The following is a 21,300-nucleotide window of genomic DNA, read 5'->3' on the forward strand; positions in this document are numbered from 1 at the left end:
ATGTGCTCCTACCTTGTAATAAATTCTAGTTTAAATACTGTTGTGACGTCACGACCGAACGATTCCATTGGTCGCCTCTGACGTCACACAATTGTTTTGGGACCACTGGCGCGTGTCAAATGTCACTTGTCAACTTGTCGTAGTTTTGAGGTTAGAATTTCGGCAAGGTGCAGAGTTCCTCATTCCAACAAAATGACAGATTTCGGAGACTCCTTTGGTACTGGGAGTAGCAAAGGTGACAAGGAACTCCAGGAGTTTCTTTTGGTGGAAAAACAAAAAGCCCAGTTCAATGCACAGGTAACTTTACTGGACCCCTCGCGCCCAATTAAAATTCTGTTTTAGATCCACGAATTCAACGACTTTTGTTGGGACAAATGCGTCGAAAAAACGGGAAACAAGTTGGACAGCAAAACGGAAACTTGCTTGACGAATTGCGTTGATAGGTTCATCGATGTGTCTTTGCTAATTACCAATAGATTTGCCCAGTTGCTACAAAAGAGCGCTGGGGCTTAATACTTTTGTTTGTAGTTGTAGTTTGAATTAATAAATTGTTTCATAGTTGTGGGGTTTTTGAGCGTCACGTGGTATAGTGAGGTTAGGGGGTTGACTCTACGACGTACGTTTCACAAATTCGTCGGTTACTCGGATTCCTTTTTTTATGCAAAAAATCTCAGTCAATTTAGGTTGCAAAATTACACTTTGAGAGTGAAGTGAAATTCCCCTTGGATGCGATAAAGTCCAATTCACATAACACCACCATTGCAACATTTGCAACCGGACCAAATCACACGATGAAAATTTTAAACTCTGTGACCTTGCGTGGACATTTGCAACCTAAACTAACAGTATATCGTGTGGTTATTTCCTGTTGCAAAGGCGCGAAATTTGAAATAATTCCCTCGCATAAATAAAAAATAGTTAATAACTCTTTAATTTACAAAAATAACAATATAAATCTTTACATGGCTTAAATCTAATACAGTCTGACTTCATACGAGACGATCTTTTTATGAAAGTCGCTGATGGGAAGACAATTCAAATACGTATAAAACTGCCTCGAAGTCTTCATCTTGAACGTCTTAACAAACTGCTTCCGAAAAACGTCCCTCGCCAGCTCCAACAACAGAGGAATTTCCGGTAGATCGTCTCGTTTTTGGACCAAGTTTTGCTCGGCTCGTTCACAATGAAGTTTCTTGAGATCCTGATGGGCAAAGTGTCGCACCAACTCGTCCACGCTCTCCTCGGAGTACTTTAATGGGTCTTCCAGAAACGTCCTTAGACTCGTGTTAATATCAAAGATCAAAACGGGCATGAAACTCAACTGGGTGTTGCGATCACACGGCTCTATCTCCATGTGTAAGAGTATTTTAAACAACTCGCAGTAGCCGTAGTGCTTGTAAATCAACGCCAAATCGTAGTCAGTGACTTTCATGTTGCAACTCAACAAGAAGCAGAACTGCTCCGTCAAAAACTGCTCCGGCGACTCCATCATACACAAGTAGTTGCAGATTTTAGTACTGACGAGATTGCTGACAAAACTGATGAAACTCGCCCCGGCCAAACTCTCCCGGATCAAATCCAAGTTGCTCAGCGGCACCACCACCCCCAGCCACACCGGTTCGCAACAGCTCAAATTCGAGAAGATTTCCTTCAAATAGCCCCCAAACTTCTCCATCACGACTTGGAGTTCTTTCGTGGCGATTTTACACAAACTCGTGAAGACTTCAAGCGCGTTGACTGTGTCGACGTTGGGTCTCACCGCTAGCTCGATCAAATCGTAGAAAAGTCGCGAGTGAGTCTCTGCAAGCTTAAGAATGACGTCAAGACGGAGTTCCGGCCGCGAGAACTCGTCGAAAAGGTACCAAAAAAGCGTCTCGCGGACGATTTGCGAGCTGCGCATGAAAACCAGGACTTCGAAGTGGGAGGTTGAGGGCTCCGCCCCTAGCATTAGTAACATGGGGATGAGTTCCACGGAGTCAAAGAGAGCCATGTCCAAGGGCGAGTTGCCTTCGTCGTTGGTGGTGTTAAGATCAACCCCTTTTTCTATGAGGAGTTCCGCGGTCTTGCAGTAGGATCGTTCAAGGGCGCAGTGTAAGGGGGTGTTCCCTTCAAACAAAACTTTATCAATGCAAGCCCCCCTTTTAACGAGTTCGTACGAAAAGTGCTCCTGCATCCAAATATCATTACTGACGAAGCCACTGAGGGAAAATTCCAGTGCTGTTTTTCCTTCATTTTCAAACTCCAGGGGGTAGTCAGGGAGCGACATCAAATAATCGAAGACTTCCACGCTAAAATCGCCCTTAAGTAGAGTCAGAGGGGGTGTAAACACTCACTTGTCTCGTAAAACCGCGATTTGTAACAGATTGAACCCCCATTTGTCCGTCACGTTGTACTGTTTGGGGGAAACCAGGAGATCCTGCAAAACTCCAACTTCGTTCTGCACCACCGCTGCCAGTAACCGGTGCTTGGTCTTAATCTACGAAAAACAGGTAGGAAGTGAGGTTATATCTTCACCCGAATTTTACTAAAGGGGGCCCTTCTAGCTCCTCGTAGAATTCAATTCCGTACATTTCATAATCGTACGTGTCCGAGTCGGACGCCGACATCTTCTTGTAACTGCACAAAACTGTTTTGAAATGTTACGAAAAAGTTGACAGTCAGTGTTGCCAAGGCAAACAAAGTGAATCAGTGGCGTATCGTGCGGAAAACAGATTTTTTGTTTAAAACGTGGCTTTTTAATATTGGATTGGAGTATTTTAAGTGACAAAATACGATCGAAATTAAATAATTATATGCTTTGGGTGCGTTGTATCAACGCAGCGCAAGAAATTATAAAATGTGTGACCCTAGAACTTCTACGCTCATGAAAAATTTCGACAAGACCAAGGTTGGTGCCACTGATTCTCAGTTTTTCAAATGTTTGAAAGTGCGCTTACAAAATCTGAGAATTATGTTCGAAAATGTCTAATTTCGATTTATATTTATAGATAAGTAAACGTTTGTAAAGTAGGGGAAAAGCACCGAATAATTGATACTTTTTAAAAATAGATATTTACATAACAAGTGCGGAAAGCGACCATATTCGCACGAGTGTGAATGTAGATGCACGAGGCGTCAGCCCACGAGTGCAAAATAGACACTTTCCGACGAGTTATGTACAGTATTTTTCCTACGACCTTCCATCATAAGGAAAAAACCATAAGTCTCGACACTAATTCATTTTTTATTTATTCTAAATGTCATTTTTCTACGACCTCATATAATAAAAAACTAGACAACGACGTCTTTCAATACAAGGTGTTTATAAATGTTTCTAGCATCAAGGGTGGCTCTGGAATTCCTGTCGTGCACTACTTTGCCGCTTTGTTTTCATAGTCAATATAACTATCATATATTGTCATTTTTATAAATTAATAAGTTATTAACTATTTTTTTTATTTATCCAAGGAAATTATTTCAATTTCGCGCGTTTGCAACGGCAAATGGTCACCTAAAGTCACAAAGTTTAAGATTTTCATCGTGTAATTCGGTCCGGTTGCAAATTTTGCAATGGTGGTGCTATGTGAATTAGGCTTTATCGCATCCAAGGGGAATTTGACTTCACTTGAAACACTAATTAATTACGTCTTGATATACACCAAATTTTATGTCAAAATAGACAAATGTCTAATTTTAAGGATACAATAATGCCAACCTCGTCATCTTAAAGTTCCCAAAGTTATTTCATCAAGACTCCTTGAATAACAAAATAACTAGCAAAGTGAACATTTGCAACCCGACTCTACAGTTAATTTAAGTTGCAAATGTCCACCTAAGGTCACAAATTTAAAAACTTCCATCGTGTAATTCGTTCTGTTGCAAATGTTGCAATGGCAATGTTGTGTGAATTGAGTTTTGGGGTACAAACGACGATCGTGAGAGTTCTGTCAATGCAATGTGTCGAAATTCAATTTGTTTTTTACCGTTTTTGACAGTAGTCGCATCTGAGGCTAATTTCACTTCATTCGAAGCATCTTTAAGGCCATCCACTAATTAATTACGTCTTGATTCACACTAATTTTCATGTCAAAATTGGTAAATGTCAATTTCTAGGGGGGACGCCAACCTTGAATACCAAAATAACTGTCAAGCGGACGTTGGCAACCTAAATCCAGTTAAAAAGGAGGCTGCTGGAGTTTTTAAGTTTGGCGAGGCTTTCAGGTTGCAAGGGTCTTGGCTTTTTGGGTTCAGATTCCTAAATTTCATGGTTTTAATGTCCAATTTTCAGGTTTTAAGCATGGATTTCGAACGTACGTCGCTTCTTGCTCGAAAACCAGTCAATTTAGTCTCGAAACGTCAAACCTGTCGCGATGGTGTTAGTTACGACATGAAATTTAGGCTGCAAATATTTCCCAAGGTCATAAAGTTTAAGATTTTCATAGTGTAATTCGGCTCAGTTGCAAAAGTTGCAATGGTCGTGGTATGTGAATTGGGCTTTATCGCATCTGAGAGGAATTTCACTTCACTTTTTGATTTGATTTTGATACACACCAAATTTCATGTCAAAATTGACAATGTTTAATTCTGGGGGGACAATAATGCCAACCTTGAATCACAAATTAACTCTCAAAGTGTAATTTTGCAGCCTAAATTGACTGTGGAGACTTTTTGCATAAAAAAATGACTTGAACAAGGAGGCTGTTGCAGTTTTTAGGTTTGGCGAGGCTTTCAAGTTGCACGGGTCTTGGCTTCTTGGTTTCAAATTCATAAATTTCAAGGTTTTAATGTCCAATTTTCAGATTGTAAGCATGGATTTCAAACGTACGTCGCTTCTTACTCGAAAACCTGTCAGTTTAGTCTCGAATCGTCAAACCTGTCGCGATGGTGTTAGTCACGACATGAAACTTCATCTCATGTCAAATTCTAGGGAAACAATGGTGCTAACATTGTTATCGTAAAGTTCCCAAAGGTCTTTCGTCAAGATTCCAACCTTGGATAACAAAATAACTGACAAATTGAACATTTGCATCCGACTGTAGAGTTAATTTAGGTTGCAAATGTCCACCCAAGGTCACAAATTTCAAAATTTTTGTCGTGTAATTCGTTCTGTTGCAAATGTCGCAATGGTGGTGTTGTGTAAACTGAGTTTTGAAGAACAAATGACGATCGCGAAAGTTCTGACAGTGTAATGTGTCGAAATTCAATTTGTTTTTTACCGTTTTTTGACAACTGTCGCATTTGATGTTAATTTCACTTCACTTGGAGCGTCTTTAAGGCCTCGCACTAATTAATTTCGTCTTGATTTACACCAAATTTCATGTCAAAATTGGCAAATGTCAAATTCTGGGGGACAATAGTGCCAACTTTGAGTAATAAAATAACTGTCAAAGTGGACGTTTGCATCCTAAATCGACTTAAATAAGGAGGCTGTTGAAGTTTTTAGGTTCGGCGAGGCGTTCAGGTTGCAATTTCAAGGTTTTAATGTACCATTTTCAGGTTTTAAGCATCGTCACATGGATTTCGAACGTACGTCGTCTTCTCGTTCGAAATCCTGTCTCCAAACGTCAAACCTGTCACGATGGTGTTCATCTCACGTCAAAATTGACAAATGTCCTTGAATAGCCAAAAACCTGTCAAAGTGGACATTTGTAACCTAAACCAACCGCACACGATGAAAATATTGCAAGTTGCAACCTAAATAGGTGTGTTTAGTACCACAAGTAAGGTGTAGATGGCGCTCACGTGCAGTTTTTCGCAATCCACCTCTAGATGGCGACACCGCCGATCATCCCCCCAGCATCTTTTAATAAATAAACAAATAATATTTTACAGCCTCGTAAATCTCCCACACCGCACCGCTTGAAATATCCCGACCAGACCCGTAATAACCGCAAAACTCCGCATCCGCAGCTCACTGCGCACGCTCCTATTTTCAAAACCGCGATTTTCTCCCCCGTGATGAAAGAGACTCCTTGAAAATCCACTTTGACTTCCACATCCGAAATAATCGGTTTATTTTTGTTGTGCAACGCCCATAAAATCGCAACGAAAGAGACGCGAAGAGAGAGAGACGTTGAATTGATCAATAAGAGAAGCGCCGCTAGCACGAATGTACTGCAACAGTGAAAATGAGCACGAGACGGATACGTTTGAGGCGAAATAGCGTCCAGAAATTATGATAAATAGTGAGTGAGAGTATAAACAGTGAAGAACATGATGTTGAGAGTCGTGCCGATTTTAGGTAATGTTGGGTTTGGTGGCGCCAGTGGAGATTTCCGTGCGTTAATAATTCTTTCCGTTATCATTGCAGTTATTTTCGTTAATTTTACGAACTGTCAGTGGTCGTGTGCCCGTGAGTAAAATCTTAGATGTGGTGTTATTAACCGGCCGATAAAACTAGTAAAATTCCCGTGCCAGACGCCGTTGCGTTTTATTCGGTCATAAATAATTCTTTGTCCAGTTGGCTGCTACCCCGTGAACGTACGTCTTTGATGCTTCCACGCACGACCGGCAAGTGACGTTGCCACCACGGCCAGCTGGATAAAGAAGTTTGTGGGGTTCAAAACGACGCTCACTCCATGTCTTGTTTTAACACTTTAATAATGTTGTTTATGTTTTCAGTGATAATATTGCTAGCAATAACAACAGTTATTAATGCAGAATGTCAAAGTAAGTTTGTCTTGTTATTGTTTTTATTCCTAATTGTCACACAATCGCGGAATTTTCAACTCCTGAAATCAAGATTGTGTGAGGATTAACGATTTTCACGGGATTCTGATCGAAGTTGCAACACGTTTTCTTTCTCGCGGTTGGCTTTGACAAACAAAATCACCGTGGCAACAATTCGAGGGATTTGACAGGTTTCGATCAAGAAGCGACATACGCATGGCCTACTCAGAATGAAAATTTAATACTCTCTCAAATTTATCAAATGTTTTGTAGTAAATGCTCCTTCATTTGTGTTAAATTTGTTCAATTTTTTAATTCATTTTTGTATTTTCGACTTTTCTTACCATTTTTTTCCTTTTTTCTGCATAAATTTCTTGTCGCAGTTGGCTTTGCGAAAAAAGTTCGTGTCGTAACTTGCACCATCGCAGCAGTTTTGGCGTATGAAAGTACGAGAGATTTGACGTTTTTGAGCAAAAAGCCGACGTACGTTCAAAATGCATGGCCTGCTCAGAATAGAAATGAATGATCTCTCAAATTTATCAATTTTTTTATAGTAAAAGCACCAAATCTTTCATTTGTTTTAATTTACTTATTTTTTTATTCCATTTTCGTACTTTCGTTTTTGTTTCTTATTCTTTCTTTAGTTTTCATAATATCGTGTCTCCAATAAATTTCTAGCCGCAGTTGGCATTGCGAAAAAGTGCATGTCGTAACTAACACCATCGCAGCAGTTTTGTCGAATGAAAACTAAAAATTCGAGAGATTTGATAGTTTTCGAGCAAGAAGTCGCCATACGTTCAAAACGCATGGTCTACTTATAGTGGAAATTTAATGACCTTTATAGTAAATGTTCCAAATCCTTTAGATGTGTCAATTTCGTTTAATTTTTTTATGTTTTCGATTTTTCTTATTTTTTCCTTTTTCTCACTAAATTTCTTGTCGCAGTCGGCAAAAAGATCATGTCGTAACTAACACCACCGCGACAGTTTTGTCGAATGAAAACTGAAAATTCGAGAGATTTGACAGTTTCGAGCAAGAAGCCGACATACGTTTAAAATGCATGGCCTGTTTAGAATGGAAATTTAATAATCTCCCAAATTAATCAAATTTTTATAGTAAATGCTTCAAGTCCTTCAGAATTTTGTTGATTTTTTATTTCTTCTTCTTCTTCTTCTTCTTGTATTATCGTTTGTTTCTTCCTAGTTTTTTTTGGCTTAATAAATTTCCTTAGCAGTTGGCTTTAGAAAAAAAGTTCATGTCGTAACTAACACCATCGCAGCACTTTTGTCGAATGAAAACTGAAAATTTCACATATTTGAGTTTTCGAGCAAGAAACCGACATAGGTTTAAAACGCATGGCCTGCTTAGAATGTAAATTTGTAATGATTTATTATCAAATTTATCGACGTTTTAATAGAAAAAATGTTTCAAATTCTTCAGATGTGACAATTTCGTCTTTTTTTTTATTCTTCTTTTGTTATTTCGATTTTCTCTTCGAATTCTTTGTTTAGTTTTCGTAATATTGTGTATACAATAAATTTCTTGTCGCGGTTGGCTTTGCAAAAAAGTTCATGTCGTAACTAACACCATCACTGCAGTTTTATCGTGTAAAAATTGAAAATTCGACACTTTTAGAGCAAGAAGCCGACAAACGTTTAGAACGCATGGCCCTCTTAGAATGAAAATTTAATGATTTCCCAAATTTATCAAATTTTTATAGTAAATGCTCTTTTCCTATTTTTCCTTTTTTTTCAATAAATTTCTAGGCGCAGTTGGCTTTGCGAAAAATGTTCATGTCGTAACTAACACCATCGCAGCACTTTTGACGTATAAAAACTAAAAATTCGTAAGATTTAACAGTTTTTGAACAAAGAATCGACATACGTTCAAAACGCATGACCGGTTTAGAATGGAAATTTATTAAATTTTGTTGATTTTTTATATAATTTTTTGTATTTTTGTTTTTTTTCTTTTTGTTCATTCTTTACTCTTCGTAATATCGTGTATCCAATAAATTTCTTGTCGCAGTTGGCTTTGCAAAAAAGGTCATGTCGCAACGAACACTATTGCTGCAGTTCGACATATTTGACAGTTTTCGACCAAGAAGCCGACATACGATCAAAATGCATGGTTAATCTCCCAAATTCATCAAATTTTTATAGTAAATGCTCTAAATTCTTCAGATGTGTCAATTTCGTTCAATTTTTTTATTCTTATTTTGATTTCCGGTTTTTTCTTGAGTTTTCATAAAATCGTGAACCAAATAAGTTTCTTGTCGCAGTTGGCTTTGGTAAAAAATTCACGTCGTAACTAACACCATCGCTGCAGTCTCGTCGAACAAAACCTGAAAATTCGAGAGATTTGTCAGTTTTCGAGCAAAAAGCCGACATACGTTCACACGACCTTTAGCATCTTCGAGTAATTTGACAGTTTAAGAGAACCCAGTGCTACCAACAAGTAAAAATCCAGTCCTAACTGTCCCAGCCGTCCAAATATTTTTCCCCGCAGTGTAAACAGCCGCTCCAAACGCGTAAACAAACCGCCTTTTCCCGTGGAAAACATTTTGCAACTTTTCAGGAACTCGTGGGCGCCGCTATTTATTACACGTAACGAATGAAATGCTTCCATCGCTTCCTGGTGATATTTTATCTGCGGCCCGGTATTAATAGCCGTCGCTGATAAAGTCGTTTTTAGCCCGGCAAATCTACTGCTACGAATGTGACAGTTGGTCGGACCTGCGATGCAAGGACCCCTTCAACTACACTGCCCTCCCCCGCGACCAGCCGCCCCTCATGACCTGCAACGGGTGCTGCGTGAAAATGGTCAGGAATTCCAAGTCGCGTAAGTGATACGTGGACGGTGTCGCCATCTATTGTGGAGTTTGCAGCTTACGAGGTGGTGCGGCGCACGTGTACTTCCCAGCTGCAGATCAACCTCTTCATGGTGGACCACGTGTGCATGATGGAAAGTACCGGAACTGGCCACATGTGCTTCTGTGAGGAGGACATGTGTAACGGAGCTAGAGGCCCCCAAGTTTCTTTTACACTCGTAGTCGTAGCTTATCTGCTCCTCCGCCTGTGCATGTATAGGTAGACAGTGAGAGTTCTTGCATTAACACGACACCGCGCTGACGTTGCTTCGAACGGTTGAGGCATTGTGGGCTAGTAGTTGCTAGAAAGTAGTCTTAAGACCGCCACGATTCTACCGCTACTTCCATCCATTGGTGAAATGACGAATTTTATTTTTTTAATGGTTGACAATAAGGACTTCCAGAAGCAGCGACTGCATGCTTTTAGTTTCGTTTGGCAGTAGTCACGCTGAAGTGGCAGGGAATTTGTGCACGCATGGTTTTCAAAAAGTGCTAACTTCTGACGGTTTTGTATTGTGCTAACAGTATTACTGAGGTACGTATTTTATATCTTCGGTAGAAATACTTAAACTCCCTTCTCTGTTTCCCCATTTACTACTACAGTTGCGGCTAAGTCATTCGTGTGAAGCACCCTTTAAGAACTGTCACTTTTGACAGTATTCATTGAAATTTGCGACAGTAAAGCTACGACTACACGTGATTTAGCCGCAACTCTATTAGAGAACGGTTTTTAAGGTCAATTTGTCTCTCATTCAAGCGAGTGGTTTCTTAAATATTAGGCATATCATGTATTTTCTGACGTCAAATAGTTCGCCTCATATCATGTACACCGTGCTCCGACATTGTATAGATACAGGGTGGCTCATTTACATCTGTCTCTATAAAGTTTTGGAACACCTGGTATATTTATTTGGCCACTTTGAAAAGGAACCGAGTTTCCCATTGCCTTACGACCAGAGCCAACAGTAACTTTATTGCGTAGGGTTGGTACTCTTGCACCAAGTGACGGATTTTTTAGGTTGGCAATGGATTTAAAAGTGTCAAAATTCTAGGGGAAAAGTTTGGGAGTTTGCAAATTACGACTGGGTTGGCAGCTCTGAGTGTGTGACGTTTTGGGGGAAAACAAATGAATAATAACAAACTACTTGACGCCCTAAAAATTCCCTAAAATTAATTACTTACCGCAAATATGAACACGAAGTCAATTATAAATCAAATTTCAGAATTTTGCATACTTCGAAAGTTCCTAAAATAAAAAAAAAACAGTTGCGGGCAAAAAATATTGGACACACACATCTAAAGCTATTTTGCTAGATTAGGTTAGCCTTCATCTTAACATTGACAGATTCGAAAATTAATCAAAATGGCAAAAATATAGTGACAGTACGTTTTGTCAGTTTGACATAACCTAATTCTCGAAAACCCAGAGTTACCCAGTCAAAAAATCATCAAAATGCTGCTACTTGAAATTTAAAGTGTACGCGATTTTATTGAGTCAGTCTACTTTGGAATGTCCAAAATTTTTTGGTCGTAACTGTACAAATCAAACTGCACTTTAAAAAATGGGAATTTGAAATACATATTCTAATGTCCAGTTTACATAAACTAAATGAAATCTTTAATTTCGATTGTACACTTAAAATCATGTTAAATTGGCACGTGACCGTCTTTTCGCCAATCAAATGTTAGCAATCGTCAAATTGGTTGCTAGATTTATTTAACTTCAATTCAACTAATGTGTAAACTGGCCTTAATGTTTCTAAAATTAAAAATCTTTACAGTTGCGAGCAAAAAATATTAGGTACGCATTTCTAAAGTTAATATTTTTTTTGCTCGCAACTGTACAGATCTAAATGCACTAAATGGGAATTTTTCCTTTGAGAATTTGACTTGCTCTAAAGCCCAGTTTACAGAAACTAAATGAATTCTTGAATTTCCATTAAACTCTGAAATTCATGTTAAAATAACACGTGGCCTTTTTTCGCCCAATCAAATTTCAGCAATTGTCAAATTTGCGTTTGCGAAATTAATTTAATTTTAAATAATTGTTGTGTAAAAAATCTTACAGTTGCGAGCAAAAAATATTAAACACGCGTATCTAAAGTTTATGAAGTTTGGAATGTCCAAATTTTTTTGAACGCAACTGTACACATCCAAAACTAGTTAAAAAAAATGAGAAATTTTCTTCTCAGAATTTAGCATTAACATTAACAAAGTCCAGTTTTACAGAAAAAAAATGAAATCTTTAATTTTTGACGAAACACTAAAAATCGTGTTAAAGTGACACGTGACCGTTTTTCCGCCATCAAATGCTAATAAACGTCAACTTAGTTGCTAGATTAACTTAATTTCAATTCAATTATTGTGTAAACCAGCCATAATGTCTCTAAAATAAAAAACTTACAGTTGCGAGCAAAAAGTATTGGAGATACGCACCGAAAGCTAATTAAGTTTATGTTTGGAATTTACAAAAGTTTTTGTTCGCAACTGTACAGATATAAAAACCCTTAAAAAAATGCAAATATTTCTTTCTAATTATGTTAAAGTGACATGTGACCGTTTTTCCTCCAATCAAATGTCAGAAATCATTAAAAAAAAAATACAAATTATTTGGTAAATATTTCTAATAATCAAAAAAAAATAAAATTAAAGTTGCGAGCAAAAAATAGAGGAAATATGCATCTAAAGCGCACTTATTTATTTATATCGACTGATAATGATATAAAATTTGGTTTATTTACTTTGGAATGTCCCAGATTTTTTGCTCGCAACTGTCTAAATGGAAGACAGCTTTTTATTGGAAATTTTCGCTTTTTTTATATCCCGTAATAATTAAATTGAAAAATATCCGTCATTTATGTAAAAACTGGGACGATTCATTTTTAAAATGCAGTGAAGGGTTAAACCAAGACGTACGTTTTATGAATGTCATGCGGATGTTGAATGAACATAAAATTCGAAATCTGTTGCCAACCTACAGAAAAAATGTAGTTGTCAAACTGATATTTCTGGGTTATTTATTCTCCAAACGACCGACATTTTTAGTCGCGACTGTAATAAAAAAACACTCGTCAATAGACAAGAAAAAATTTGAAAATGGGAAGACCCAGACTTCTGGCACGTAACTGTATCGCATCGGTAGCTACTTAAGAAACATGAGTAGGCTCTTTATTGAGGTTAAGTATCTGTCAGCTGCGATACTCGTTACCAACCTAATAAAAACTCCAAGGCCGCCTAGAATCGTTAAGTTGTTTATAAAAAGCCACCTTTGATGTTATTTTCGGAGCACTTTTATCTCCGGCGCTTCGACATTGACATTAGGATGACAGATGCAGAAACGTTAAACTCTGAAGATGCATTTTGTACGTCCGAGACGTCGCAGGGGGAAAATCGCGTTCCTTTTCGCGGCTCTGTTACTGTTAAACGACGCTCAATAGTGTTTAAGTTGTTAATTATTATTAAGTCCACACTGCATCTCCTAATTTAAGTAGAACTTAACATTAGAAGATAGAAGCATGATTGCACGATTTGCACAATTTCGAGACTAGAAGCAAATTGTGGCATGAGGCAGTTGAAAGGCTTTTCGTTGTTTGTTGTGGATGAGTTAGTGTGGGAATCGGCGTCCACAACAAACTCACTTTTCAAAAAGGAGGAAAGCTTTCGGCTTCAAACAACACTCCACCTCACAGAAGATTTATGATAGGCCATTTTACGATATTTACGTCATGTACGCCGTCGGCGGCGTCGCGCCGACGACGCAGTGCCCGATGCGGAATCGCGCAATGTGCCGTCGCGACGCTGCCGACGCTCTCCAATTCAATGTAAATACTCTCGTTGTTATTGTAGTTTTAACATATCAAAATAAATATTTAATTAGACTGTGTTTTCCTTGCGTTTCCTTCGAGGGACCGGCGCGACCTCTCGCCACTGATTTCCAAAGTTCCAAAGCTGCGGTGGAGGTTGAGGTTGAGGATGAGGGCGGTTTGGAGCCGAAACTTGCTGCCGGGGAGTGAGAGTCGAAAGCAGAAGACGTCGTTGTGAAATTACTGATAAGAGGTTTTTTACTTTGGTGCAAAGTTCAACGCTGATACCTCCTAACCTATACGGTTGGCGCAAATCGCTGAAATTACTGTTTTACATGCGTTTGGGGCGATACTGACCGAAAACGATCCGATGTTTAAACGACGGACTTCATTTAAGGATATTTTTCTAGGTAAGGGACTCTACTTCTTGCGTTTTATTCACCAAAAAACTTTGTTTACGGCCATCTGTCACTGTGACGGCACGCGTGGCGTTACGCAACGGACGGAGCTGCAACCACGGAAACGGCGGCAAATTTGAAAAAACTTTACACCAAATGTTAAAATTACTTCGCTTTATTCCGCAGTCTGTGTCCAAAAAGAAGTACAGTCAAGGCCAAATTGATTTGGACGTCAAGTAATTTGATTGTCATGACGTGTAAAGAACCCTTTATGAATTTTATTATTATTGTCATTTTTGACAAAATTTGCACGTCAAATTGACAGTAATGTTTAGACTGCACTCAAATTTTCAAAATGTCAATAATATGATGGTCAAAATAATTTGGACGCGACTGTACATTTGATTCAAATTAGATGAAAATATGGCTTCTCAGTTGTCTGTCTTGAAAATTTGAAACTGTGTTGGCAGCACTGTTCATGTTGGGGTCACCACAAACTAATAAATTTCTTCAGACCTAATTTTCCTCTAATTTTCTCTCTAAATAATTGAAAGCCTGAGTTACACTCAAGAATTTTCGAAAATTCATGTTCATTTTTCGCGTATAGAATTTCTGGTGAGAGATTGGGTGATCTTGACAGTTGACATATAGGTTGGCAGCAAAATACACTAAAAACACTAAATTCCTACGCGAACTGGGTTAACAGTAAATGGATTTCTTTCGTTATTTTAAATTTCGCGCGTTTGGTACACTTTTTATCGTGTAAATCTAGTGACTTTTCTGTCATTCAGTATCACTATACGGGGCCAAATTTAAAATGCGGCTCTGCGATTGGTCGTTCAGCATACAATGCCGATTTTTTTAGAACTTTTTTAGGGTGTCAAATAAGAACTGTCATTTGTCAAATTCTCATAAATTGTCGGAGCATCACTAATAAACTTGTTTTTGTTATTTTTAGTGCAGATTAGCAAATATTTCGTTGTTTTTTATTATGTATTATATTTTGCGATTACTAAAAGACTCAATTGTTTGTGGCGCCATCTATTATTCAAAATTGACATGTATTTATTACAGAAAACTAACTTTTCTCTTTCAAATCTTGTTGCCTTTTAAAATTGCTCCTGTCTGATTTGCGTAACGTCACGTTATGAATTTTATCATTACTGTCATTTTTGATAAAATTCATTGAAATTTGTCAAATTGACAGTAATGCTTAGACTACACTCAAATTTTCAAAATGTCAATAAAATGATGGTCAAAATAATTTGGATAATTTGTACATTTGATTAAAATTAGATGAAAATACTGCTTCTGAGTTGTCTGTCTTGAAAATTTGAAAGTGTGTTGGCAGCACCGTTCATGTTGAGGTCACGACAAACTAATAAATTCCTCAAGGATTCAATTTTTCCCTTAGAGAATTGAAAACCTGAGTTACACCGAAGAATTTTTGAAAATTTGTGTCAATTTTTCGTGCAGAGAATTTCTGGTCGGCGCCGAATTTAAAATGCGGCTTTGTGATTGGTCGTTCCGTACACAATGCTGATTTTTTTAGAACTTCTGTGGAATGTCAAATAATAACTGTCACATTTGCCAAATTGTCAAAAATTGTGGGAGCATCACTAGTAAATCATTAAATTCAATTAAACATTTAAAATCATGTTAAAATGACACGTGACCGTTTTTTTGACAATCAAATTTTAGCAAACAAACGTCATATTGGTTGCTAGATCAACTTAATTTCAATTTAACTAATGTGTAAACTGGCCTTAATGTTATTAAAATTTTTTACAGTTGCGAGCAAAAAATATTGGGCACACATATCTAAAGTTTGTACTCGTATAGTTTGGAATGTTCAAATTTTTTTGCTCGCAACTGTATAGATCCAAATGCACATAAAAAATGTGTTGGGATGTCCTAAGGAAATTATTTTCTCAGGGATTTCTTATCTTCTCCTTAGGGACTTCTCAAGTTGTCCTCCGGATTCCTGAGGAATTTATATTTTTTGGGGATACTCAACATTTCATACGGATTCCTGGCACAATTTAAAGATTCCTTAAAAATCTTTAATGGATTGCTTAGAGATCGCTCAGGAATTTCTTAGAAATTCTCAGGAGATTCCATATTTTTCAAGGATTTTAAAAGCAGTATTTTGGGACCACGAAGAGAGTCTTAAAGTCAGGAATTTCTCACGTCTTACTTGGGGATTTTTCAAGGATTTCTTAGGAATTACACAGGAGAGGTTCCTTAGGAATTGAAGGAGTTTTTAGGGAATTCTTATTGTTTAGTTTCTTTAGCAACTTTTTGTGTGTTTCTTAGGGATTTATCATGTATTTCTCAGGGAATCCTGAGGGATTTCTCTTGCTTTTTCGGAGATTTTATATAAAAATACCCAAAGGTTCCTTATTTCTTCTTTTTTCTTTTTCTTTTCCATAAACTTCTTAGGAATGTCTTGGGGAAATTCCATGGATTCCTCATTATTTTCTTATGGATAATTTTGGGATTTCCCAGAGGATTTCCATTTCTTAGGGAAGTTTCAAGTTTTTCTCCAGATTCCTGAGAGATTTGTAATTTTTTCGGGATACTTTAGAGATTTTTAAAAGAATTTCTTCCCTATTTCTGACATAATTTAAAGATCTTTTAACCCTTCAACCTTCAATGAATTGCTCAGAGATAAGTATAAGGATTTCTGAGAAATAATCAAGAGATTCTTGAGATTGTATTTTCTAGGAATTATCAAAAGATTCTTTAGCATTATCTTGGGATTCCCAAAAGAGTCCTGAAATCGGGAAATTCTCACGTTTTTCTTGGGGGTTTTTTCCAGGATTTCTCAGGAATTACTCAGGAAAGATTCCTTAGGAATGTGAAGAAGTTTTTAGGGAAATTTTTCTTGTTTATTTTTTACCAACTTTGTGTATTCCTTAGGGATTTATCAGGAAATCCTGAGGGATTTCGCTTGTTTTTTCAGGGATTCTTTAAAGGGATAACTAGAGGTTTCCTCATTTCTTTTTCCTTCTTTTTCTTTCTCATAAACTTCTCAGGGAAATTTCTTGGTTTCTTCGTTGTTTTCTCACGAATCCTGTTGGGATTTCCTCAAGTTTTCCTCTGGATTCCTGAGGGATTTGTCATTTCTTCGGGTTAGTTTAGAGATTCTCAAAATAGTGTCTTACCGATTCTTTAGCTTTATCTTGGGACTCCCAAAAGAGTCCTGGAATCGGGAATTTCTCAAGTTTTACTTAATAGTTTCTCAGGAATTTCTTAGAAATGCGAAGAAGTCTCTATCAATTTCTCGTGTGTTCCTTAGGGATTTATCATGTGTTTCTCAGAGAATCTTGAGAGATTTCTCTTGTTTTTTTGTGGATTTTTTATAAGAATAGCCTAAAGGTTCCTTATTTCTATTTCTTCCTTTTTATTTTCTATAAACTTCTCAGGGATTCCTTGGGAAAGATCTATGGAATCCTCGTTGTTTTCTTACGGATCCTTTTGGGATTTTCCATGGAATTCCATATCCCAGGGATGTCTTACTTATTCCTTAAGGATTTCCCAAGTTTTCCTCCGTATTCCTGAGGGATTTGTCATTTTTTCGTGGCACTTTAGAGACTCTAAAAAGAATTTCTTCCAGATTCCTGGATTCCTTAATCCTTCAATGAATTGCTCAGAGATTTCTCAGGGATTTCTCAGAAATTTCAAAGAGATTACTGAGAAATTGCCAAGAGACTCCTGAGATCGTATTTTCTAGGGATTATCAAAAGATTTTTTAGCATTATCTTGGGACCCCCAAAAGAGTCCTGAAATGGGGAATTTCTCAAATTTTAGTTAAAAGTTTCTCAGGAGTTCCTCAGGAGAATGTGGAAAAGTTTCTCTTGTGTTCCTTAGGGATTTATCATGTATTTATGAGGGAATCCTGAGGAATTTCTCTTGTTTTTCAGGGATTTTTATAGCGATAGCTCAGGGTTTCCTTCTTTCTTTTTTAGGGATTCCACAGGGAAATTTGATTTATTCCTTGTTGGGTATTCTTATGGGATCTCCTGAATTTCTCACCTATTCCTTCGGGATTTCCCCGAGATTTCTTAGTAACTGGCGAAAGATTTATCAGGGATTTTCCTCGTTCTCTCAGGGAATCCTCAACAGCCTTCAAGACCTCCAGAGATTACAGAGTTACCAACACAACTGTCGCTAGATAATAATCCCCCAATTTCCCCCATTCCAGGTATAAAAAATGTCGCGACCACCCCCGAGAACTTCAGCAACTCCATCAAGCTGGACAACGTCCTAATCCTGTCGAAACTCTCCCGCTACGAGTTCGAAAAACGCAAATACAACATCGACAACGACAAGGAACTAGAAAAAGTCCTCCGGAACCGCGGCACCGACTTCGACAAACTCATCGACTCCCACATCCTCCACAAGAAGTTCGAGAAGAACGTCATCGACACCTTTTACAAAATGGGAATCAACGTCGAAGTTGTCAACAGGTATGTCAAATTAGACAGTGCTGCCAACCGATTTGATAATTTTAGGTACAATTACACGGAAGACAAAGTGAAATGGGCGGACATTGTCGTTCCTACGGGAGGCGACGGGACTTTCCTCCTCGCGTCGAGCAAAATCCGGGACAACGCGAAGCCCGTGATCGGGTTCAACTCCGACCCCATGCGCTCCGAGGGCCACCTGTGCCTCCCCAAGAAGTACTCGATGAACATCCGGCGCGCTGTGGAGAGGTTGCAGCAGGTGAGGCGAAGCGAGGCAGCTCCGCTGCCTCGCCTCGCCTCCATACTGTGTTTTACAGGGCGCCTTCGAGTGGCTGCTGCGCAGCCGAATCCGCATCAAACTCATCAGCCGCCGAGGCGACATCATCCCGAAGTGTCTCCACGAGATGCAGGAGTACTGCCTTCCGGTCCACGCCGAAGACAGCGCCGTGCTGCCAGTGTTGGCGCTCAACGAGGTCTTCGTCGGCGAAACGACGTCTTCCCGCGTCTCCCACCTGCAGCTCCGCATCAACGGCTCCGTCGAGCAAACCAGCGTGAAGTGCTCGGGGATCTGCGCCTGCACCGGCACCGGATCCACTTCCTGGCACTTGAGCATCAACAGACTCTCGGCGCAGTCGGTGGAGGAGCTGCTGCGTCTGGTTGAGGTGCAAACCGAAGCTGAAGAAGTGGCGGATAAGTACAACAAGCGGCTCATTTTCAAAGCGAGTAAGTTGCCTCGGCTGCCTCGCCTCGTTTGACGCGGTTCTTTTGCAGATGACCAGCGGATGAGTTACACTATTCGGGATTTGATTTCTGCAGGCGTTTGGCCGAATCCGAAGGGGATCAAGCCGAGGGAGTTTGTCTCCAAGTTGGAGATAAAGTCGAATTGTTATGAGGCCAGTCTGGTGGTGGATGGGGGAGTTTCGTTTGATTTTAATGATGGCACGATTGCTGTTTTGGAGATTCGGCCTGAGGATTGTTTGAGGACTGTTTTGTTCAATGATTAGGTTTATTGGAAGGTTGTAATCAGAGTTAGGGTAAGCAGATCTATAATATTCGTGTTTTGGCAACCTTTATTTTCTGATATTTTATATGTGCGGACAAATATTTTAGAATAAATAATGATATTGATACTGTGAAAAGAGTTTTATTGCTACATTCGCTGTGGTTTGAATTTTTTAGCCAAAGAAACAAAATCTACTGTTGAAAGACTCTTTTTTTGGCCATTCTTGAGAGATTATATGAAAGTTGGTGACTTTTTTTGGTGTTTCTTCCAAGATCCTCTTCAAAATTTTTGGGAGATTCTAAAGAAATTTTGGGACTATTTTTTGAAGTGATTTTTGCGGTTTTCTTGAGGTTTTTTTTATGATTTTCTTTAAGCGTTATTTTCGATATTCTTTTCAGCCATTTTTTTCCAAAGATTCTTTCAGGCTTTAACTGATACTTTTCTGACTTTTTGAGATTATTTGGAGATTCATTTATGAATTTTGGAATCTTTTATGACATGTTTTAACAATTTTTTGAAAAATCGCTTGTTTTATTGGAGTTTTTTGGCAATTTTCTTGAGGTTATTTTGAATTATTTCTAAATTTGTAATAAATTGTTAAGGATTTTAATGAAATTAATAATTAATTAATTGATTTTGAAATTGGCTATTTTTCGAACAATTTTTTGAGAAAACAGAACTTTTAAAAATTTTTGTTTTGAAATTTGCAAAATCTGATAAATTCCGTAACATCCGTATTTTAAGTCGTAGGATAATGAAATTCGGAAGAGATACTATTTAAGATACGTTTATTAACTGTACCAAATTAAAGAATTTTAGGACTAAAAACAGAAATTTTAGAAATTTTTGTATTGAAATTGAAATTTCCATAATTTTCCAATAATTTCCTGAAAAACTTTGTAACTTCCGTATTTAAAGCCGTACGATAATGAAACTTTCAGGAAATACTATTTAACATACGTTTATTATCTGTGCCAAAGTACAAAATTTTAGGATCAAAAATAGAAAATTTAGAAATTTTAGAAAATTTAGTTATGAAACTTGCAAAATTTTCTTAACATTTTCTGATAAATTCCTTAGCTTCCCTATTTTAAGTCGTAGGAAAATAAAACTTGGAGGGGATACTACTTAATATACGTTTATTAATTGTGCTAAATAACAAAATTTTAGGACTAAAAACAGAAATTTTAGAAATTTTTGAAATTTTTGTTTTGGAATTTGTAAAATTTTACTACAATTTTCTGATAAATTCCGTAGCTTCCGTTTTTTAAGTTATAGGATAATGAAACTTGGAGAAGATACTATCTAAGATACATTTATCCACTGTACCAAATCACAAAATTTTAGGACTAAAAATAGAAATTTTAGAAATTTTTGTTTTGAAATTTCCATAATTTTCCAACCAATTCCTGAAAAATTCTGTAACTTCCGTGTTTTAAATCATAGGATAATGAAACTTTGAGGAGATCCTATTTAAGATACGTTTATTAATTGTACTAAATTACAAAATTTTAATACTAAAAACAGAAATTTTTGACAATTTTGTTTTGAAATTTGCAAAATATTTCTTCCATTTTACGCTAAAATGCCACAACTTTCGAATTTTAAGTCATAGAACAATGAATTTTGGAGGAGTTATTACTTAAGATACGTTTATCAACTGTGCCAAATTACATAATTTTAAAACTAAAAACAGAAATTTTAGAAATTTTAAAAATTTTTGTTTTACAAATTGTAAAATTTTACTATCATTTTCTAATAAAATCCGTAACTTCCGTATTTTAAGTGATAGGAAAATGAAACTTGGAGGAGATACTACTTAATATACGTTTATTGGTTGTACCAAATTACAAAATTTTTGGACTAAAAACAGAAATTTTTGAAATATTTGTTTTGAAATTTGGATAATTTACCTACCATTTTCTAATAGTTTCCGTAACTTTCGTATTTTAAGTCATAAGATAATGAAACCTACAGGGGATACTATTTAAGATACATTTATTAATTGTGCTAAATTACAAAATTTTTGAAGCAAAAACAGAATTTTTTGAAATTTTCGTTTTGCAATGTGCATAATTTTCCAACCATTTTCTGATAAATTCTGTAACTT

The 21,300-nt window shown here is 37.4% G+C and overlaps 4 protein-coding genes across 4 annotated transcripts; 3 read left to right on the plus strand and 1 right to left on the minus strand.

Annotated features, from left to right (window-relative positions):
- Positions 1-74: 74 nt before the first annotated feature.
- Tim8 (translocase of inner membrane 8) lies at positions 75-561 on the plus strand. The gene is made up of 2 exons (XM_088050242.1): positions 75-297; positions 343-561. The coding sequence occupies exons 1-2, from the start codon at positions 193-195 to the stop codon at positions 511-513; spliced, it is 276 nt and encodes a 91-aa protein (XP_087906368.1). The 5' UTR covers positions 75-192; the 3' UTR covers positions 514-561.
- A 347-nt stretch (positions 562-908) lies between these two features.
- LOC148180571 (uncharacterized) lies at positions 909-2,690 on the minus strand. Its single transcript, XM_088037594.1, has 3 exons — positions 2,526-2,690; positions 2,334-2,476; positions 909-2,288 (listed from the first exon to the last, which is right to left on the minus strand). Exons 1-3 carry the CDS (start codon positions 2,604-2,606, stop codon positions 974-976), a joined length of 1,539 nt encoding a protein of 512 aa, XP_087893720.1. The 5' UTR covers positions 2,607-2,690; the 3' UTR covers positions 909-973.
- A 3,247-nt stretch (positions 2,691-5,937) lies between these two features.
- On the plus strand, positions 5,938-13,400 carry qvr (glycosylphosphatidylinositol-anchored protein quiver). Its single transcript, XM_088035075.1, has 4 exons — positions 5,938-6,220; positions 6,601-6,648; positions 9,343-9,489; positions 9,536-13,400. Exons 1-4 carry the CDS (start codon positions 6,193-6,195, stop codon positions 9,739-9,741), a joined length of 429 nt encoding a protein of 142 aa, XP_087891201.1. The 5' UTR covers positions 5,938-6,192; the 3' UTR covers positions 9,742-13,400.
- A 78-nt stretch (positions 13,401-13,478) lies between these two features.
- Positions 13,479-19,318, plus strand: Nadk2 (NAD kinase 2, mitochondrial). Its single transcript, XM_088035073.1, has 5 exons — positions 13,479-13,730; positions 17,926-18,190; positions 18,236-18,446; positions 18,505-18,910; positions 18,959-19,318. The coding sequence occupies exons 1-5, from the start codon at positions 13,691-13,693 to the stop codon at positions 19,189-19,191; spliced, it is 1,155 nt and encodes a 384-aa protein (XP_087891199.1). The 5' UTR covers positions 13,479-13,690; the 3' UTR covers positions 19,192-19,318.
- The last annotated feature ends 1,982 nt before the right edge of the window (positions 19,319-21,300 follow it).

The sequence above is a fragment of the Gnatocerus cornutus genome, chromosome 1 (assembly GCF_029298725.1).
Source record: "Gnatocerus cornutus isolate USDA-ARS CGAHR chromosome 1, icGnaCorn1.1, whole genome shotgun sequence".
NCBI classification, from domain to species: Eukaryota; Metazoa; Arthropoda; class Insecta; order Coleoptera; family Tenebrionidae; genus Gnatocerus; species Gnatocerus cornutus.

Coding starts and splice junctions, on each gene's coding strand:
- LOC148180571 (XM_088037594.1), bottom strand. CDS start 2,606: ATGTCGGCGTCCGACTCGGACACGTACGATTATGAAATGTACGGAATT. Junction 2,477..2,525: donor AGCTAGAAGGGCCCCCTTTA/GTAAAATTCGGG, acceptor TGTTTTTCGTAG/ATTAAGACCAAGCACCGGTT. Junction 2,289..2,333: donor ATCGCGGTTTTACGAGACAA/GTGAGTGTTTAC, acceptor GGGCGATTTTAG/CGTGGAAGTCTTCGATTATT.
- qvr (XM_088035075.1), top strand. CDS start 6,193: ATGATGTTGAGAGTCGTGCCGATTTTAG. Junction 6,221..6,600: donor GAGAGTCGTGCCGATTTTAG/GTAATGTTGGGT, acceptor TTATGTTTTCAG/TGATAATATTGCTAGCAATA. Junction 9,490..9,535: donor GGTCAGGAATTCCAAGTCGC/GTAAGTGATACG, acceptor TGGAGTTTGCAG/CTTACGAGGTGGTGCGGCGC.
- Nadk2 (XM_088035073.1), top strand. CDS start 13,691: ATGTTTAAACGACGGACTTCATTTAAGGATATTTTTCTAG. Junction 18,191..18,235: donor AACGTCGAAGTTGTCAACAG/GTATGTCAAATT, acceptor TGATAATTTTAG/GTACAATTACACGGAAGACA. Junction 18,447..18,504: donor CTGTGGAGAGGTTGCAGCAG/GTGAGGCGAAGC, acceptor TGTGTTTTACAG/GGCGCCTTCGAGTGGCTGCT.
- Tim8 (XM_088050242.1), top strand. CDS start 193: ATGACAGATTTCGGAGACTCCTTTGGTACTGGGAGTAGCAAAGGTGAC. Junction 298..342: donor AAGCCCAGTTCAATGCACAG/GTAACTTTACTG, acceptor ATTCTGTTTTAG/ATCCACGAATTCAACGACTT.